Here is a 19,695-nt window from a genome sequence, read left to right as displayed (position 1 = left end):
TTCAATTTCAATCCCAGTCCAAATGCGTTGTCGATTGAGGACCAAACCGCGATAGTCCCATTTCGGCTTGGCAAGGGCAGACTGCAGGTCCTTTCAGGTCACTTTGGAAAGGGAATTTCTAATAAATCGTCCACAAAGTGCAGCAGACTCAAAGGACTTCATGAATGAAATGACAAATTGATGTACGGATCCTGTTTGCCAGGCAAAAATCATGTTTGGCATGCAAAGATGAAGCTGAAAGCGCTGCCACTGCCTCGAGTTTTCCACTTTAAATTGAAACCGCTTTTCCGGCTCATCCCTCGCCTCTTCTGCTGTAATTTAAAGTTGACCATGCAAATGAGACAAGCGAGTTTGTTAGGAATTTCATTGGGAATTTGTCATTCGCACTGACAGCGAATAATGAACGAGAAAAGCAGCAGTGTTTGTGAGCTTAGACAACTTTCTGAATCAGAGAGAACTTGTTTAAAAGCATTAATTGCTCCAGCCATGGAATTTATTAGCCCTCAAGCTTTCAGGCTTCTTATCTGCTTGCCACATGTATCTTTCTCGCCCTTCAACCGAAAACACTCGTATTGACTATCCTTAAACTTCAAGCCCGGACAGTCACTTTTCGTTGCATACTTCGAGGCGCCTCCGAAAATGTCCACTTGAGCGTCCCAATTCCTGGCAGTATTTGGATATTTGGATGGTTATATTTCAAATGCGTCTCAGAGTCACAGACAGCTTGCTTATGGGAAAAGCAAACAGTTTTCGGACAGGTACTCGACACATATTTGCACAGTGTTGACATCGAGCAGTCCTTGTTTGATGAACCGAAAGCAAATAAACATTTTCCCAGCCCCGCAGAGCAGAATTTGAGCTGCATGCCGCTCAAGCACTTTATTTTGCCTGTCTACTGGTCTCGGCCTGGTCAGAAGTGGCACTCAATTTATTACTGCCAGGACCTGGGATGACGAAATGGAGGAGGTCAGAGTGGCTACCCTAGGAAGCGTTTGCTATGCTGGACGTCGCAAAAAATACAAACCAAGGCGCCAAATTTGCTTGGGTCACTGGCGTCGCTCGCCCGGAAGGACCTGGAATATTTGTTTAGAAATGTGGCCAGATAAATCAAGGACCCGCTGCCAGGAAAAGCCAGAGACAGTTGGCATACCGGGGGGAAAAGCGCCCGATTTCCATAGCCCCAGCCCAACGACGTCAAACGTGTTTAAAATTTATGAATAAAATGAGTTCGCATAAATCAAGAAGCCGCCGGCGTCGGGGAGAAAATGAAAAACAGCTTTGTGGCAGCAACATGTGGGAGGGGAAAGCACCGAAAGAAATTCCAGCTGGAATCCTTTCAAATCCGCACACTCATTCAAAAGTAATAAGCTGCAATTGTGAGTCAAAAGTCTTAGCACAAAGGACAAATCTGCTCTCTGAAAGTACTGACTCGTCTCGGCATTTTGCAACTCAATCTTTAAACTTTAAACCCTTCTAAGCTATTTATTTTTTAGCAGCTGCGGTAAAACACCTTGCACCAGTGCGCTGAGTGACCAGCTTAGTGCTTCTTTTGCTTTTTTGCTGCGGTGGAATGCCCCACTCAAAGGAATGCGGCTGCAGCACCCGAAGCTGCTGTGAAATGCGCCGCTTATTTACACTTAATAAAGCTCCAAGGCAGCGACAACTTTCCAGCTGCAGCTGAGCCGCGGCAAGCGGGAAAGCCGTGGAGGCAGTGCATCCGCCGTGCCTTTCATTTGTTTGCTATTCTGTTTGCTTGGCGCGGCGCGGCGCGAGTGGCGCATGTGTGCGATGGCATTAAACGCTTAGCAAGTCAAGTAGGCGGGAGCAGGACTTTAATGCATAAGCAGGTCCTGTGCGCTGCGAGTGTGTGTGTGTGCGAGTGTGTGTGTGTGTGCTTGTTATGCTGCCCTTTAACGAGCTGTGTGGAACACTTGCATCATGTTTGCTTTGCCATTGGCACTGCCACCCTGCCACCCTGCCAACCAGTCCCCATCCCGTGCTCCTGCGAGGCAGGGGAAGTCCTTTGCCTTGTCGTTGTCATGATTAATGTCCTTTGTTATTATTTATTTTCTTTGTGCGCCTGCCTCCCTGACAGTTGTTCCCAGCATTGTTCGCCCAGCATTGACACGTCCTGTCAACGCAAAGCATAAAGTATTGTGGCCGCGGGGCGACTTTAAGGCGTCTCTTCCCTTCACGCGGCCAAGGGGAAATGCGCCTTGTTTTCGTGTTTTTATGGCCAGCAACATCCTTGTAATTGTAATTGTGTTTCAAGCACCAGTTAGCTTTCGGTTACTCTGCCAGGCAGAGCATTTCAACTGGCATTTCGGCGAGCACTTAATCCTTTGAGACTACATCAATTTCAAGTCGCAGGGCATTGGAAATTATTAAGCCTTGTGTGTAGTAATTGGTAATATGTAATATATGAAGGCAAACACCAAGGCAACTTTTGTGCAAGGCTCAATTTTACGGCCCTTTTGTGTCCTGGGCGCTTACGATTTTAATCAGCTTTGCTGCTTGGTGAAGATAAATGCTCCTTTGTGCATAGAGCAGTAATGTCTCTATCCAAAACTCAAATCCTTGCATTCTTTCAAACTCCATTATATTTTACATGTGTTACATTGTGCCAAATGCAGAGCTCATTCGCGACTATTTATTCATTCTTTTACCAAAACTTCAGCTTTGTTGTACCTTTTGCCCCGTATTCCGTGCGTAAAAGCTCTAGAAGGTCCTGATAGCACCACTTTTGAGTGCCCCATGAAATGTTTTTTGCTGCTTCGGCTTGGGGCAAGTGCGGCACGTAATCAGAGTGCGGACATTCGTTATTGTCATTAAAGACGTCGCCGGGGCTCCCAGCGCTCGCCTCCGCATATTACACATGCCACACGTTGTCCGGGACACACGTGTCCTGTTCGTGAGTATGTGTACCAGATGACAGGGGGAAAAGTGGAAAAATGGAAAAATGTCGTTATGAAATGAAAATCTCTCTTTTTAAATGGCCTGACCCAAAAGCAAACAGGACCTGGGTAGCTCGCCGAGGCGCCAGGCGAGTCTCGTAAGTAAACAGCCCTGGCCAGGCGGAAAATTCCGAAGGAGCTTCCCTAACTATGTGCGGTGTGCCGTTGGACATCAATCAAAACGAGGGGGGATTGGGAGTGGTGGTGATGGGCATCCTGTTGAGGCGGCTGCCACAGCAACCGCAGCAAGAAGAAGGGGCATGCGCTCGGAATTTTCAATTTCGCCCGGGGGCGGCGCATTTATTAAATTGTTGCGTCTCCAGTGTTTGCCCAGCAACAAACGTGGGCCTGTGGTGCAATTTGGGCTGGCCAAGATTTCCCTACTGGGAGCCAGCAATCAAGTGGCGGACTTATCAATCAATTCAGGGCCAGCACAAAACGCTGGCAGGACGATTGCACCCCATCGACGTCCCAGATTTTGATTTGTTGATTGGCAATCCGCTTCCTCCCTGCGCTCCAGGTCTTGGCCTTTCACTCCCACTCCCATTGCCACTCCCATTGTCATCCCAACCCATAGTCCTCCTGCCCCTGCGGCTGGAAATCGAACTGGCCATAAATAATAGTTGCATCACCATCACGGCGGACAGCGAAGAGCATGACGGGCAGATAGTTGCAGTCCGCTGGGGATTTTGTTGCCGTAAAAGCTTTAAGCCCCTGGCTACGCAGGATGCCTCTTGCTTTTATGGCCAGGACGCATTTGCATGGCGTTAAAATGGCCCATGGAAGCGGCGCATTCGCCGCGTGGGCTTATCAGTGGGTGGAAAATGGAAAGGCATGGCAGCTAATGGGAAAACAATACACCTGGACAGCGACCATGAGTTTGCGAATTTATGAGTGTGCGAGTGTGGATCCCTTGGGTCGATTGGTCGCTTCAAGTTTTCAACGCAGACCAGGCGGAGCAATTAGTCCGCTCACTTGCTTCGAAATGGCCGACCATCTCTCATTTAATTAGTTTCTATTTTCGCGCCGGGGCTTTCAATATTGCCTTTCCGTCCGCCATTCAGGTCACGTCTCTGTTGGCCTATTGACAAATAGACAAATGGACAAATAGACGGACGGCCTGTGTCGCCACATTTATTGACTGTTGTCCCAGCGGCCCAGGACCTTCGCCCTGCAAAGGAGTCAAGTGGGCGCTTTTGGTCCTTGGCTCTGGATGCGGAGTGCACTTCAGTCTGTGGACTCGACGATGCAGAAGGATGGCCAGGACTCCATATGGCCAAACAATGTAGCCGCTCGACCGACCTACACAGAGAATAAAAATCAAGTTTATCGCACTTGAGCAAAGAGTCATTAGGAACTTTATAGCTCGACTGGGATAGCAGGTACTTGGCGAAAAGTGTCGGAGGACTTGGTGCAGTTTCTAATCGCCTTGCCATGATGACTCGAGATAGAAGTGCTTAGTTTGCCACAATAAATTCCAGCTTTACGTGGAGCAGTTTGAATTTAAAGTGGGAAAAGTGAAGTGATCCGGGCTACTGTTTCCGACTGACTGATGGATTCATCTGTGAGGCTTGGAGCATCTTAATTACATGGACCCACAGAAGGGCGAGATTAATATATGCTGCCCGTATTGCTCCTGCTGCAATTATTCAGCAATTAAAAACAAAACAGCCAGAAATGCGGCATTGGGCAAGCGGAGCTTGTGGCAGCCAAATGAAATTACTTTGGCTTAATTAATGGCCAACAAATGTCGAAGCGTCGTCGCCTTTTTGGCTGTCGCAGGCCAGAAGTTAAAGCTGGGCAAAGACCACGAAAACTGTTGACAACAAAGTTCCAAAGTGACGCCGCTTGTTTCTGGGCGTGGGCGCAGCTCCCAGGACGTGGAGGACGTGCTCTGCACATGACCAGGAGGAGGACGGCGGAGGAGGCAACATTTTTCACTGGCAAATTCCCGAACGATGCGGGCGTGCTCGTTGACGTCACACAGAAGACATTTGACTAACGGCCAAGAGGAGGATATATTCGGGCCAGGAATTTGTAGTTGTCCTCGCCTGTCGCTCCTGTCAGTGTGTTGGTGTGTTGGCGTGTGCGTGAGCGGATGGCTGTGTGTGTGGGCCATGTGCGACAAGCTCGTAAAAGGCGTTTATTTAGCCGAGAGTCAAGCAAGCGACACATGACACCAGCAGCAGGAAGGGGGAAGCGATGGGGCATGGGGATGATATGGGGGTTCCTGGGGGCCGGGAGCCTGCTTAGCGTGGTAATGCTGATTTGGCTCTTGCCACATCATTATGTCTCAACTGAAAGACTGCTCTGCGCCCCGCTTTCCACTCAGCCGCTCATAATGGCGACTAAACAACTCTTTCGTGTACTCCATGCTAACCAAACCTTCTTCCACCCGCTTCTTTGCAGGCTGCCAGTTTGTTAGGACGCTGTGCATACCGCACTCCGAGGTCTGCTACGATGGTGAGTATGGGACAGGACACCCAGCTAAGATGGACTTAAGACCCAGATTGCGGTTATCAGTGAGTCGGCGAACAAAAGGACGCCAAGTTCGGGGAAATTGAATTCGCCCGCCAAGAAAAGGGATTAGCAGGATGGTTGGGCGGCGGAGGAGCTTAAATCTGGGGCCTTAGCTATGCTAAGTTACAACTAATGCTCGGTTCATTAGTTTCCATTCGGAAAACAGGGAATTTAATATGCCACTTTAATAGGCACAAAGTAGTGAGAGTTTTCGGCCATGATTTTCTAATGGTTGCTCCGAGAAGGGCTTTCACTGCCGATTTCCGCTGCCATCACCCACAAATGTTGCCCAAATGCAAGGAGTTGGTGCAACTGCGGGAAAACTCAGCTGGAGAAGGCGAACTTCGTTCGCATATTATTCGTATTTGCAGAGCGCTTCAATGAGGGGTCAGAGTTCACACAAAGCGACACCGAAACAAAGTGTGCGCGCTGGCGAGGATTGGGGCATCCAGAGGCAGGGAAGTCGGGATGTGAGGACTGCCACTGCATTATCGAGAACACACTCAATTACTTATGTAAGCACAACGAGGGGCGGAGGAGGAACAATTGGAAAGCAGCTGCAGCAGGAAAAACGCTGCGAGAAATGGCGAAAATTGCTGAGAAAATGGTTGACCTCAAAAGGGGCGGTGCAGGGCGAGGAGCAGGGGCGTGGCCCACACATGCAGTGGCAGTGGCAGTGGCTTCGGTTTCAGTTTCGGTCGCCGCAGTCACGGTTCCGTCCGCATGAGAGAAGCATTTACATTATGCAAATTACGCCAAAGACAAGCCGCAAGGATATGCATTTAAATGGTCGTAAATCACAATGGAAACAAAAGGTGCTGATGGCAGGGTTCCGGGGAGGAGGGAACCATTGTCAGACGAGCGCCTTAATGCAGTTGCATGCCCCATTAATATATGATTGCGGGAATTGAGTTCAGGATCGGATAAGGACACCACGTAGGCATGGGAATCCGCGGCAAGTTCCCTCTTCAAAGTAAAATCCTCAAGTTTTAACTTCATTTGTAAGTCCAGGGAGTAAGTGTTCCAGTTGTGCGGCAGGATCATCTGCTGCAAAGTTTCAGAAAGGCATAAAAAGTTAGGAGCAAATTGGGGAAGCAGTAGATGGCGTACCTTAAGTTCCGTGAGATTACTCTACTAACCCCTCGACTGGCCTCCGAATTGCAGACAACATCTTCGGCAAGTGCATTCCAACCACCGGTGTGGACGTTGAGGACATTGAGAGGTAAGAGTCCTGATTAGTCCCATGAAATTCAAAGAACGCCTTCTCACACATTCCGCATTCCACATTCCACACTCCGCAGGACACCACTCACTGAGGACCAGTCCCGTGTGCTGGCCACCATGCTGGAGGAACTCCAGGGCGCCGGCCTAGGATGGGACCATCCGTACGTGCAGTGCCGCATCCAGGGGTCACTATTCTCGCTCCAGCGACAACAGCAACTTCCGCCGAATCTGTGCGCGAACCTGGCGCCGACTCCTCCGGAGTTCGGGGATCCGGCGAGTGCGTTGGCCTACGTGCGCTTCACGCCGCCGGAACCGGAAGCCGAACTGGACTACTACGAGCAGCCCGGCGGTCCGGCGCAGTTCTATCCGGCATTGCGGAAGAAGCAGGAGCGGGAAAGCGATGCGGACGATCTGTACCTCAACAGGATGCTGCAGGATCGCCGGCGGCTGAGGCACGATCCCTCGGAGCTGGAGCACTTCGGCAAGATGGACGCGCACGGGCAGAGTACCCAGCTGGACGCGCCGAGCATCATGGACGCCTTCCTGGACACCGAGCGCCAGAGGATCGAGCGCGAGCAGCAGTTGGCGGCGGCGGAGCAGGATGCCGATCGGCGCGCGGAGCAGAACCGGCTGGAACTGTACCAGATTCTGGCCGCCTCCGAGCCTGATCCGCAGCCGTACCAGCGGAAGCCGGCGGCGCAGCCGAATGCCATGGACCAACTGGAGGCCATTGTGGAGCAGCAGCAGCAGCGCGAGCTGAAGGAGCAGCAGGAGCAGGCCAAGGCACCGGTCTACGTGCCACCCGATGAGGTCAACGAGTCCAGCGAGCTGTACTTCCCGGACAACTTTGCCCCCTTCAAGAGAGCAAGGGGTCACTCCAGAGGGGGCTTGGCCGAGGAAGTGGCGGTGCGGGACGACCAGCCGAAGCGCTCCTTCTTCCGCGAACTGGCCGACGAGCAGGGATTGGTGCAGGAGCCGCCTTTGAGCTTCAGGCATGCGGAAACCGAAGTGGACGCCAATCCCGAGCTGGCCAAACGCCGTCCCGCGACCTTCAAGCAGCTGGATCCCTACGATGTGAGCCTGCAGCAGCAGGAAATGGCCTTCGAGTCGGGTCTGTTGAGGAACTCGCTGACGCCTCTCGAAGAAGAGGCCATGCTGGCCTCCAACAGTTTCCCCCGGCAGACGAAGAGCCAGCGGGTCTACACCGAAGGTGGGCTGCTCCTGATGCCGCAGGACGAACCGGAAACCGACGGCATGCAGGCCGATGAGCCGGAGAACGTGAAGCAGTCGCTGCTGGCCAACATGCTGGGATTCGCCCGCCACGAACGCCTGGATGTGAAGAAACCCGGACCGCTGCTAGGACCCCCGTCCTTGGGCTCCGCGGAGCTCACCAACCAGCTGGAGACGGAGAAGGCGCGCAAGCAGGAGGGCCATGGCAACAAGGAGGTCCTGCCCGCCCACATCAAGGGCAATGCCGAGGACGATGCCCACAAGAAGAAGAAGGTCATGAAGCAGCAGCACTCGGCCGAGGATCATGCGCCGCACACCGTAGACACTGAATATGTGCATGTGTTCGTCAAGAACCCGTGAGTCCCGCTGGACATCTAATCCCTATCCATAAATTACTAATCAGCCTTTCACTCAACTTGCAGAATCGACAGTTGGAACGATGGGCAGCGCATCATGAAGGAGCTGGAGCAAATACTACACATGCAGGGATACTTTTCTTATTTAACGTGAGTACCCAAGACACCTAACACCAGTTGCATCAGTTGCACCAGTGACCCATACCCCACCGAATCCCCATCAGCGTTCAACAACACGAAGTCAGCTTCCGGGTGAACTCAAACAACCCCGAGCGCAAAACCGCCGGCGATGTGGCACGGACCATCAACGAGAACCGCGGCGTGAAGAACAACATCCAGCGACGCGTCGGGTTCTATGTGCTGCACGCCGGGGTGGGTGACGTGATCAAGGACCTGCAGGACCCCAGTGTCTCGTCCTCTCGGATCGAGCTGGCCGAGCAGGGGCCCGACGTCACCCACATCATGGCCTACATGTTCGCTGGCGCCGGAGCGGCCGCCGTGATCGTGATCTTCGTCACCCTGATCCTGATCAAGCGGCACGACCGCAAGCGGGACAAGCTGGGCGGTCTGCAGTCCGGCATTGCGGGAGCGGAGACCTGCAGCAAGGACTACCAGGAACTGTGCCGGGCCAGGATGGCTGGCAAGGCGGGCGGCGGTGGCAATTCGACCGGCGGAGCTGCCGGCGGTGGGTCAAACGAACCGGCGCCGAGCGGGCGGATTACATCGCTGAGCAAGGAGAACGAAGGTCGCCCGCCATCCTCGCGGTCCAGCACATCCTCCTGGAGCGAAGAGCCAGCACTGACGAACATGGACATCTCTACCGGGCACATGGTGCTGGTGAGTCACCCAATCCTCCTCATGAGTTGAGCTATTGCTTCATTCGCATCTCCCTAGTCTTACATGGAGGACCACTTGCGCAACAAGGGACGATTGCAGCGGGAATGGGAGGCCCTGTGCCGCTACGAGGCGGAGCCCAGTGCTCGGGAGGCTGCCTCCCAGCCGCAATGTGCGGGTCTCAACAGGCCCGGAGCTCCCCTGCCGTATGACCACTCGCGCGTAGTGCTCAACCACCTGGCCAACGCCGAAGGACTCGACTATGTGAACGCATCGACGATTGTAAGTGGCGTTGACTTACCCAAGACACTCAACCCATGACACTCCTACCACTCCTACACAGACCGATCACGATCCACGTGCGCCCGCCTATGTGGCCGCCCAGGGTCCACTTCCATCGACCCTGGCCCACTTTTGGCAGATGATCTGGGAGCAGGGAGCCGTCGTCATCGTGGCCCTCTGCCGCCTGCAGGAGAACGGGGAGGTGGCCTGTGCGCGCTACTGGCCGGAAGAAGGTGCCGAGGTGTATCACATCTATGAGGTAGAATATTTCATGATTTGGTTGCTTAAATGGGTAGGATAAAGTATTGTTTTGCAGGTTCACCTTGTTAGTGAGCACATTTGGTGTGACGACTACCTCGTACGTTCTTTCTACCTGAAGAACCTGCGCACCAGCGAGACCAGAACGGTCACCCAGTTCCACTTCCTCTCCTGGCCGCACATGGGTGTGCCCGCCCAGGCGAAGGCGCTGCTGGACTTCAGGAGGTAGGGCCGCTCTTAAAAATGTGAATGAAATGATAAGATATACATTGCCCATTTGTGTAACCTCCAGGAAAGTGAACAAGTCCTACCGGGGACGTCGCTCCTGTCCCATTGTGGTGCACGGAAGCGCCGGAGCCGGCAGGACGGGCGCCTACATCCTGCTGGACCTGGTGCTCGAGCGGATGAACAAGGGAGCGCGGGAGATCGACATCGCCGCCACCTTGGAGCACCTGCGTGACCAGCGGGCCGGCGTGGTGGCCACGCGACAGCAGTTCGAGTTCGTGCTGATGGCTGTGGCGGAGGAGGTGCACGCCATCCTGAAGGCCCTGCCGGCGAACACCTCCGGCGAGAAGCGGGAGCTGGACAAGGATCCTGTGGTGGGCGGCGGCTCCGGCGGCTCCAGCAGCAGCACCACCAAGGAGCCTCTGAAGGAGGACAAGGCGCAGGAGGCAGCCGAGGAGGAGGCGCCCACCAGCAGTTCCAAGGCGGCCGCCGCGGCCAAGAGGGAGAAGGAGAAGGATAAGGAGGAGCGGCAGGCGAAGGTCGCCGAGCCGAGGACGCCAGCGAAACCGGCGAAGCAGGCGAAGAAGTAAGCCAATCCGATCCAGGATCGGGTTGAAGGTTAAGCCTCAGGTTAATGATTGTTGCAGCGTTTCGGGGGTCTTTTCAGTTCGTTATAGTTAGTAATGAGTTGAGTTCGCGTTTGATTTTGATTTGGCGTGAGCACTGGGAAGGTTCCAGGTGCACGCCGCGAAGGCTTCACGAGATTGTCAGCAGGAGGACATTACATCTTCGGTTATCTACACCGCGCCGAGGAGCACAACAACTGCCGGAAAGGGCATCCCCGGACGTGCCACGCCGCCCCGGTCTGCACCAGCCCGTGAGACCCGGGGTGCGTCCATGTGGGCGGATTCCCGAGCGGCGGAGTTGTGCGGCGCAAGCAACTATAGAAGCGCACGATATATATACATATAGCATATTTGAGTGTTAAAGGATATACAAGAATATTTACAACCATGCCATAACTTATATTATATACATGTCTAGCTGTTAAGCATTGGATTCAATTATGAGGCATTTTACTTACTCGTACATTACTCGATATCGATGTTGGCATTAAACTTAAACTCTAATCGATGTGCTTGAAAACCAGCAAACGAACGACAACAATCGCTGAACGGTATACATATGCCAAGCCAGACAGAACTAGAACACGAATACACTGAGAAAAACACTCTACACTGTACCACTCACATGCCACATACCCACATACCCACATACATATACAAGACAGACATATACAAGAATGAAGATTGCAAAATTTGTACCTAACAAACAAAGTTCTATTTACAACATGAAACGAGAGAGTTTGAGGAGGAGCAACTATTGATGTGTATGACAATTAATTATACAAGGATATAATCACACTTAACAGATATATTTGTATACAACATATATTATTCATATACAATATGGTGAACGTCATTATCTATCCAACCAGCATGGGTGTTTTACCAGACCATATGTATGTGTGCGAAGTCAAGAAATTGTTCAGTTATCAATCGCTCCTAGACGTAAGCCACACTTGATTGTATCACAACTACTATGTGTACTACATTACTATATGCGTATATTATCGAAGTAAGTACATAAATGTCAGAGGAACGGCACCGAAGCTCCAGCAACTGCCGGCCAGTCCGCTCCTCGGCCTTGGATCCACGATCTACTTCACCACCTGAGGCAGCTAAACACATGGGTCGGGGGGCGGAGGGGGTTACTGGGGGAGGTTGGAGCTTCGCGTGCCGTTAGAAGTATGTGCCACAAACTGCAGAATATCACCGGGGAAACGAAATTGAAAAATCAAAAAAAAAGAAAAGCCAAAAAAAAAATAAGACAAGGAGATGCAATACACTGAATTGCAGCCTTGGAAAGCTGGATAGAACATCTCCAGCCCAATACCTATACCCCACATCCAGTGACGACCCGGAACGAACCCGGACAAACAGGAAACGCACCACGGAATATATCTAGATAGCCACAGGAACCAAACGACACACCACACTGCACACACCACACGAAAGATACAAAGATACAGCGACCAGGCACAGTTACCGATTCCGGCATCCGACGAGAAAAAAACGCGAAAAACCCAAAAATACAAATGAAATAAGCTCAGATTGAGGAGGACGTAAGTGCAAGTGCTGCAAATTAGCAAAGAAATATTCAAAAAAATTATCAAATAAATAATACCATACTTAGCAGTTTACGTAGCAGTTGAACTTAAGCATAATGAAAATGAGTTATCGTAGTTCGAATTATTCCATGACGACAAAGATAGAATACATTTCAGCTAAACGTAAGCAAAACGCAAAAAAGAAAAACGAATATGAAAAATTATAATCTCGACGCAAAACTGTTAATTTCTTAGCATTTTTCCTTCGTTGAACACCCAGAACACTACTTACACTACACTACAAGTAAAAGCAAATGAGAAAACAATATTACAATAACTGTGGCAAGTCCGAACAACAACTTGGGGCTTGCGAAAGAAAAAATGAGAAAATTATTAACGTGGTAGAAAAAGAAAAAGAAATAAGAAATATGAGCATAGTTAAACTTAATTGTTTTAGAGCAAAATATTTAGTAGTGAGTTTTTCGATTGATTTTCGAGTACTTGAAGCAACGTTTTTCAAAGTTATTAAGATACATACGAATACAACTACGACAATTTCAATTCAAATGTTCTTCGACGAAAAAATACAAATTAAATAAGTGTACTAACAAGCAACGTAAATGTATCGTATTATAGTCAATCGCATATAAAGGCAATTATTGATGTATATTTCGACATAACCATAAACATAACGTGTTAATGATAAACGAGGAGGAAACAACAACCATGCGTAGAAAATTGAAGGAACTTACATATAAAACCACTTATTATATGATGATGCATATATGTCTAACGGACTTTCCATTCAAGAATAAACAACATACATACTCGTATATGTAAAATCGTACCTATTGCGTGTAGTACCCAGTATGCGAAAGGGTAGCTACGCACAACCGAAGCATTCATCATTTCCCCAATCTATTTTCATTGATGGTGTAACATAGATATACAAAACCAACTAGCGAAACCTAATTTATTATTTGTAAGGCAAGCATATTAAAGGGAAGCAGAAGAAGATTAAATCGAAGCCAGAGCAGCAAGAGCTGCAGATCCAAACTGGAAACTGGCCAATGGAGACCACTGCCATCTGGCCAGTGCTCGACCTTCGACCTTCAACGGGCAGCCCGGGATGTTGCCGCGGCACTCGGATCGGAGCAGATCAGATCATCAGGCGATCAGGCGCTGATGAGCTGGTGGAGAAGACGACCTACCAAGGACCGACCGACTGACGCCACGAACCCAGAACGAGGATACAAAATGGTTTGAGTTCCTAAAGAAACATAACCCGACCACCAACAACCGGACGGACACCGATCCCCGAGATCCCAGAGACCCGGGAACTGGCTGTATATACGCACATCTCACTCCGGACTAGCAGCTACTCCCGACCAGATACAGATACATACAGCACAGATACTGAAACTGACTCTGATACTGATACGGAAAACCGGGACTGACCGATCGGACCGAATTAGCATTAGGCCTACACAATGAGATTCACGTTGAGACGAGAGATCGGAGTGCGGCAACTTCGGGAGCTGTTCCACCAAGGTGAAGGGTCAGGCGGCTGGGCCAGATGGGCAGCTGGACAGAGGAGGACATGTGACTCCACGTCATGTGACTGGAGAAACGCGTAAAAGTTATCAGAGGGGCAACCAAACTTGGTCTGAGGTTCTCACTGTTTTATTTCGGAGGATTGAGTTTGGTAACCGCGGAGATAATATACAAATACAAATAAATACAAAACGCAATTCAGGCACAAAAAGTGGGGAATATTCGAGGCATTGATTAGCAGGAGCAGCAGAGTGAAAGTTAATTCTGCTGCTGTTAATTCAATTGGCTGTCGAGTAGCAAACCAATAAAAAACGAGCAGGCTTTCATACATTTTTGGAAAACCAAAGCAAATATGAGATCTGATTGAACGAGGCATTTAGCGATAAGTGAAACATTTAACAATATCGATGTGTAAACATATGCTGCATTCAAAATATATATATCTATTTAGCCACTTGGCAAGATTTGTGTTACTAAGCAAGATGAAAAAGATGAAAAAACGAATGAGAAATCCAAAAAAAAGGTAAAAACCAGCAAAAAATTATGCTGGCTGAGGCCACTAATATCTAAATGTACTAAACTGATAAATCAAAGAACTTAATGATTATTGAAGATAAATCAAGCAAGTAAAATACACAGAACACCGACACTCGAAGAAAACAATAAAAGAATTAAAGAACATGGAGCATACCTATTAAAGGTTTTTTGTGCAAAATAATTAACTATGCAATTTAAGTGTTTTAAACATACGAGTAACTAAACATGCTACAATTATTTATGAGAATTACATAGCAACGTGTATACCTACATATATATAAATGTTATTAATCCATATGAATTTATTGAGAATTTATTGAGAACAAAGAGGATATGCATACCTATATCTTAATGTATCGCGCCATTGTGTAATATGCGCTACAAATTCAAGTTTAAATCACAAACATATTATATTCTGCTGCATGTGTAAATTATATAAATGTAAATTAAACGATACCAAAACGAGAAATGCGAACCATTTTCGATGATAAACAGCAAGCAGAGCAGAATAAGGAGATAACGATGTAGAACCGGTAACAAACGACTACTATTATAACACAAATCAAAAATAATAAAGAGACCCTTAAACAAACGAAGCCACCCACAGTACCAACCGATATCCAGTAGCCATGTCGAGCGTAGCACCCACACCCAACGAGCCCATCGAAGGCACACAGAACCCTAGCTTTCGTCCGGTGCCCTTACCCAGTGTTTACTGTATCTAGGGTGCGAGTTTCTGTCAATAGAACCCATCTTGAGCCGCAAGCGGGCTCTGAACATCACTGTAATGAAACACCAATCACAAATAACTACCACACAGTCTGGTACAGTCAGAAGGTACTGTAACTTACCATAATCTGTAGAGTTGCTTATCGCATATAAGTAGAAGCTATCTAACCATAGAACACCTAGAACACCTAGAACTTGGCACGCTTTCCATTCGAATCCCACTCAATTAACACGCATGTTTTAATCCACACTTCCTCGCTTCCTATTTAGTTAACATTTTTTATAGTTGCATGGCGCCCTGCACTCCAACAAACCCACAAGTAAGGCAGAGTTTACTTTCAGCAAATGTTTGTTTATAGATCATAGCTCCAGGAAATAAGCCCCATAGGCAGTGAAATGAACTAGTGCAAGCGGTTTTTCATTTGTAATTTTAGGTAAGCATTTTCCAATGCAACAAGAGCCACAAAAGCCACACAAAGTAAGTAGTTTGGTCACGAAAACATTCGCCAATCAATCGGTTTTGGCACTGTTCCCTCGTTTAGACCTAAAATAAGTGCACTGGGAGATGGATTGTTAGACGCAGCGAACCAAGCTAATGCAAAGCTGGTTGGCGTTTCTAGTTAAGTAAACACAAGCAGATTACAGCAAACACACTGATTGTTACACGAACCGAAATACATGAAGCTTGTTGAAACCCCAGAGACAATTGAACATGCACAAATTTAAAGTGTGCTCAACGCAATTTTGATCCTTTTGGGATTTGCCCAAAAGCACATTACAGTGTCTATGAAATAATCACAATTGAATCACACCTAATATAGAATATACTCAGAAAGCAAGTAAAAGTAATCGTGCTGATTGTTTTTTCAGTGAATTTGCTCAATCGCAGCTTACAGCACTCGAAAAAAATACATGTTCCGTCCCACTAGGGACTTGGCTTATAGCAGCTGCACTATCCACTTTTCCAACTCACCAGAGACAGCGTTTATAATCGGAATCACACTTGTTTCGTCTCAGCGCAGAGACCTGGCTCCAAGCCCTTAGCCAAATATCTATGGAAATAACCACAGTTAAGCCACATTGAAATGTGCAATATTATATACTACTCAAATGTTTATTCTATGTGTGTAAAGCAACATTAAAAACGAACAAAAAAATTAGAAGCGACGCCACGATGGTTTTATTGGTGTGCTGTGTGGTTGCAGTTCCTAGGCGCCGGAACCGAGGATCCCCCCTAGACCCACGTCCATGTAGCCAGTCATTAGAAGCACGATTTCGCACTATTGTATCTCTTGCCCGAATTCCACCCTTCGCAGCGACTCTCCCCCTGCAGCGACGACGACCCGGACCGCCGCGACCCAGAAGTGCCACGACAATGGCCAGCGAATAGAACTTATACCGGCATATATAATCGGGTCACAGCCAATTTCATACGCCGCCGCCAGCAGCGGCAGAGGAGCGGCAGAGCAGCGACGCCTCGAAAAAAGGTGGTTCGGTTTGGTGGTGCGTGTACGGATGGTGTGGCATGGTATGGTATGGCATGGTATGGCATGGTATACATGGCGGCTCTTGCGCCGAGTTTTCGGTTTCATTCACTTTTTGGCACAGCACATCATCGCCGGCTGTCGACGTTTCTGTTCGCCTGGTAGAAATGTCGGAACGTTTCTTTGAAATGCCGCACTGAAAGGGAAAAAATGAAAAGAGGCCGCCGTGGCAGCGCTTTGATGATTTCCCGCCTGGTACCACTGGTACCACTTCCACTGCCACTGCCACCACTTCCACTGCCACTTCCTCCGCTCCGATGATGATGATGTTTGCCGGTGTTTGGCCATCGCGGGCATATCAATTTAGGGGAGTGGCATGCGTGACGCTTAAGCGAACGAGATTATAGACTCCTATCCTCGGCCGATCCCGATCCCGATCCCGATCGCGACCACTTGGACCACTGCCCAAACCACTTCCCTACCGTTTTTGTTGTTTGCCGTTTGTTGTTTGGCCGGCCGGCCCGCTCAAAGGCGGCGTCTCCTTTGTTGTCGCTCCCAGCGCAATGGGCGTTACCTAACAGTACCAGGAGCAGGAGCAGCAGCAGCAGCAGCAGGCGCAGCAGCAGGAGTCGGGGTCACCACCACCGCAGAGGGTGACCGCAGAGGAGGAATCGCCGGCTGTGTGGCTGGCAGCCGTTGGTTTTAATGAAAACCACAATCTAAGAGCCATTACGTGGACCGCCCTGTCCTGGCCCCAGGGAAATAAGCCGTCTTAACCCATGGCACACCATCGGTATATGGCAATCGGTATATGATGGTAATGAAGATATTGGATTTGAATCAAAACTTCGCTCGAAATAGTGCCACTTCAGGGTTAATTTAACTAAGCGTTGCAATGCGTGTAGCTTATTAATTCATATCACACTCCTCACTACTCAATTGGCATTCGGTGGTAATGGGTTAAAGCCATCAAAGTTGGCCATTTATCACCCACCGACTTTTACGCCAGCCCAAGCTTAAGGAAAAGAGGTGATGGTCTACGCGTAGCGCACTAAATTTTTAATATGTGTAATTTCATGCAACAATAAATCATTTATACAAAAACATATTTTATATGTTTGTTGTGTGTTCATCGAGACTTGAAAACAAAATGAAGCAGGTCAGTGTAAATGGGGCAACGTAAATTACACATGTAGATATCAGTGGTTCGTGTATCGGCTACGCCAACGCGACACCTATTGGGAAATTTTGTTGCGCTTTGCTACTTTTACTACACATCCTTAGAAAGCAGGATGGCAGCGCCCGAGGTCCTTAGAAAGCAGGACGGCAGCCCCGAGGTCCTTGGAATTACGAAAAGTACACACGTTTGCCGCAAAAACGTTATTTTCAAAATGGGATCGCTTTAGATATTCATTTAAAGAAGGTAATGCATTAACAATGCAACTTTCAGAAAGCTGAAATCCGAATTATATTTAATTAATCGTAATCATGCAGTTAATATGCAAAGAGTTTGTAAGCCAAATTGAAACATTAGGTGTTGTGCGGCCACCGTGATATTTCTAGGATAAAATGGCGCCGGCACTTGACATTCGTTCGCTGGGCGGGGGCATGCCGCAAATCAGCCTCCATTTCGAAGTGAGGGGTAAAATGTCAGATTGGCAGATTGGAATGGGAAAGTGGAAGGGCAGTCGCAATGTCACCGGTCAAACGGAGTGATTTTTATTGGCTTGTTGCCTTTCGATCCACTGATAAATTGTTAATGTCCCCGCACAGAGAGCCAAATTCGGATGCAGGTTGCATGCCATGGAAACACACACAAGGGCTGGTGAAATGCAAACGCTGCAAATTTATTATTTATGTGCCGCTAAGCTTTGTGCGCATAGGAGTGTGGTGGGGGGTGGAGGGGGAAGCGGCACAGGACCAACAATTTCGGCGCTGCAGATGCGCCAGAACAGAAAAAAGCTACAAGCACGCCGAAAAACTAGGAGCTCCAACCTGAAATCCACAAAATATTCTGCACAAATTTTTGAAAACTGCAATAACCAATATAACTGCATAAATACAATGCTGTTTTTCCAGTGCAGTCCTGCAGGAAAATGATGTTATTTTGGGACAGGAGCCTCGCCGCGCCGCATAAAATTGCATTTTAGTGTGTGCATAGAAAATTTGTCCCGCTTTGGGGGGCGGGGCAGGGGCGCTGATCCGGCGGAAGTTGCAATAAATCAAACAAATCACCTGGCTGTATTTCGGGGGGCGGGGGGGCTGAAGGACGAATGCCAATTAATGCCCGCCGCCAAATCGAGGAGCCCAACAATGGGCAAAGTGCAGTTCGCACTTTAATTAATTAGACATTCATTTCAGCATTCCCCGAGGCATCCATATCTGGCTCCCCCCCTCCCCACCCCTCTCGTTTCAGTCCTGGCCGCGTGTCTCTGTTTCCCGATTTGTAATGTGGCAGCGGCATGCGCTTCCCTTCGGCGCCGAATTGCAGGGGCGCAGAGGTGGCAGGTGGCAGGCATTATGCTTCGCAGGCGTAATAAATTAGCACAAACATGTCACCAAAATGGCGCCACGCCCACCAGCTGCCCGGAGGCGCTGGCGAGTGACCCGCTCCAAAGTGCCGTCACTGCAGTTCGCATGCCAATGCAAAGGGCACACTGGAAGAAACTAGACTGAACTAGACTGGGATCACAATGGAGTTTAGCCTTATATCTGAGTTGCCAGGATATATGTACATGGCTTACCTGTGAGACAGATTATTGGTGCTTTTCTGGCGGTGCAGTCCACTCCACGCCGCTGCCGCCCAACAGGCGGAATAGCACGTCTGGGATTTGGCCTGGGATTTGCGCACAACGTGTTTAGTGGCAGCAACACCAGTGCTCCGATGCTCGATTCACCGATTCCAGTGTGCCGCACCTGGAGGAGGAGCCACTCCATCGCCGTCGAGGACATCTAAATCAAATGAATCGTATGCAATGCATATCCAAGCAATGGACAGATGCTTCTGCTGCTCGGGGACCAGTGTATTAATTGCAAATGCAACTTTAAGCATGGCTTGGTTCGTAGTTTATGTACGCCCTTAAAATGTAATGATACACAAATACTGAATGAGCTTCACCGCATCACAGTTAGCCATCTGCAAAGGCTTTGTAAGTTTCCCCATTACCAAAACTTCGACCAAGCAGCTCGGCTGTTCTGGATGCTCGGGAGCGCTTCTTCCTGGAACACCCGGATGATCGGCGCTGGGAAATGTTTGTTCGTTTCTTCGCTCTGCCCGCAGTTTGTGCCCCTGCCACCATCACAGCGACTTGCCGCTGCACTCGGGATTTATGGGTTTA

The 19,695-nt window shown here is 49.2% G+C and overlaps 1 protein-coding gene across 3 annotated transcripts in view; it reads left to right on the top strand.

Moving 5' to 3' along the window:
• The window catches only part of LOC6541501 (receptor-type tyrosine-protein phosphatase N2), a 36,058-nt gene extending 22,127 nt beyond the window's left edge, over positions 1–13,931 (top strand). For all 3 annotated transcript variants that reach the window (XM_001968201.3, XM_026978330.1, XM_015159718.2), the window contains 9 exons: positions 5,364–5,417; positions 6,639–6,696; positions 6,776–8,284; positions 8,351–8,434; positions 8,509–9,121; positions 9,179–9,400; positions 9,462–9,659; positions 9,717–9,883; positions 9,951–13,931. In XM_001968201.3, the coding sequence (XP_001968237.2) occupies positions 5,364–5,417; positions 6,639–6,696; positions 6,776–8,284; positions 8,351–8,434; positions 8,509–9,121; positions 9,179–9,400; positions 9,462–9,659; positions 9,717–9,883; positions 9,951–10,473 (3,428 nt within the window). In that variant the 3' untranslated portion in view covers positions 10,474–13,931. The remainder of the gene's footprint in view (positions 1–5,363; positions 5,418–6,638; positions 6,697–6,775; positions 8,285–8,350; positions 8,435–8,508; positions 9,122–9,178; positions 9,401–9,461; positions 9,660–9,716; positions 9,884–9,950) is intronic.
• Positions 13,932–19,695: the final 5,764 nt, after the last annotated feature.

The sequence above is a fragment of the Drosophila erecta genome, unplaced genomic scaffold (assembly GCF_003286155.1).
Source record: "Drosophila erecta strain 14021-0224.00,06,07 unplaced genomic scaffold, DereRS2 tig00000055-arrow-pilon, whole genome shotgun sequence".
In the NCBI taxonomy this organism is placed as follows: Eukaryota; Metazoa; Arthropoda; class Insecta; order Diptera; family Drosophilidae; genus Drosophila; species Drosophila erecta.
Note: the sequence above shows the minus strand (reverse complement) of the source record. Positions and strands in the feature narration are given on the sequence as shown.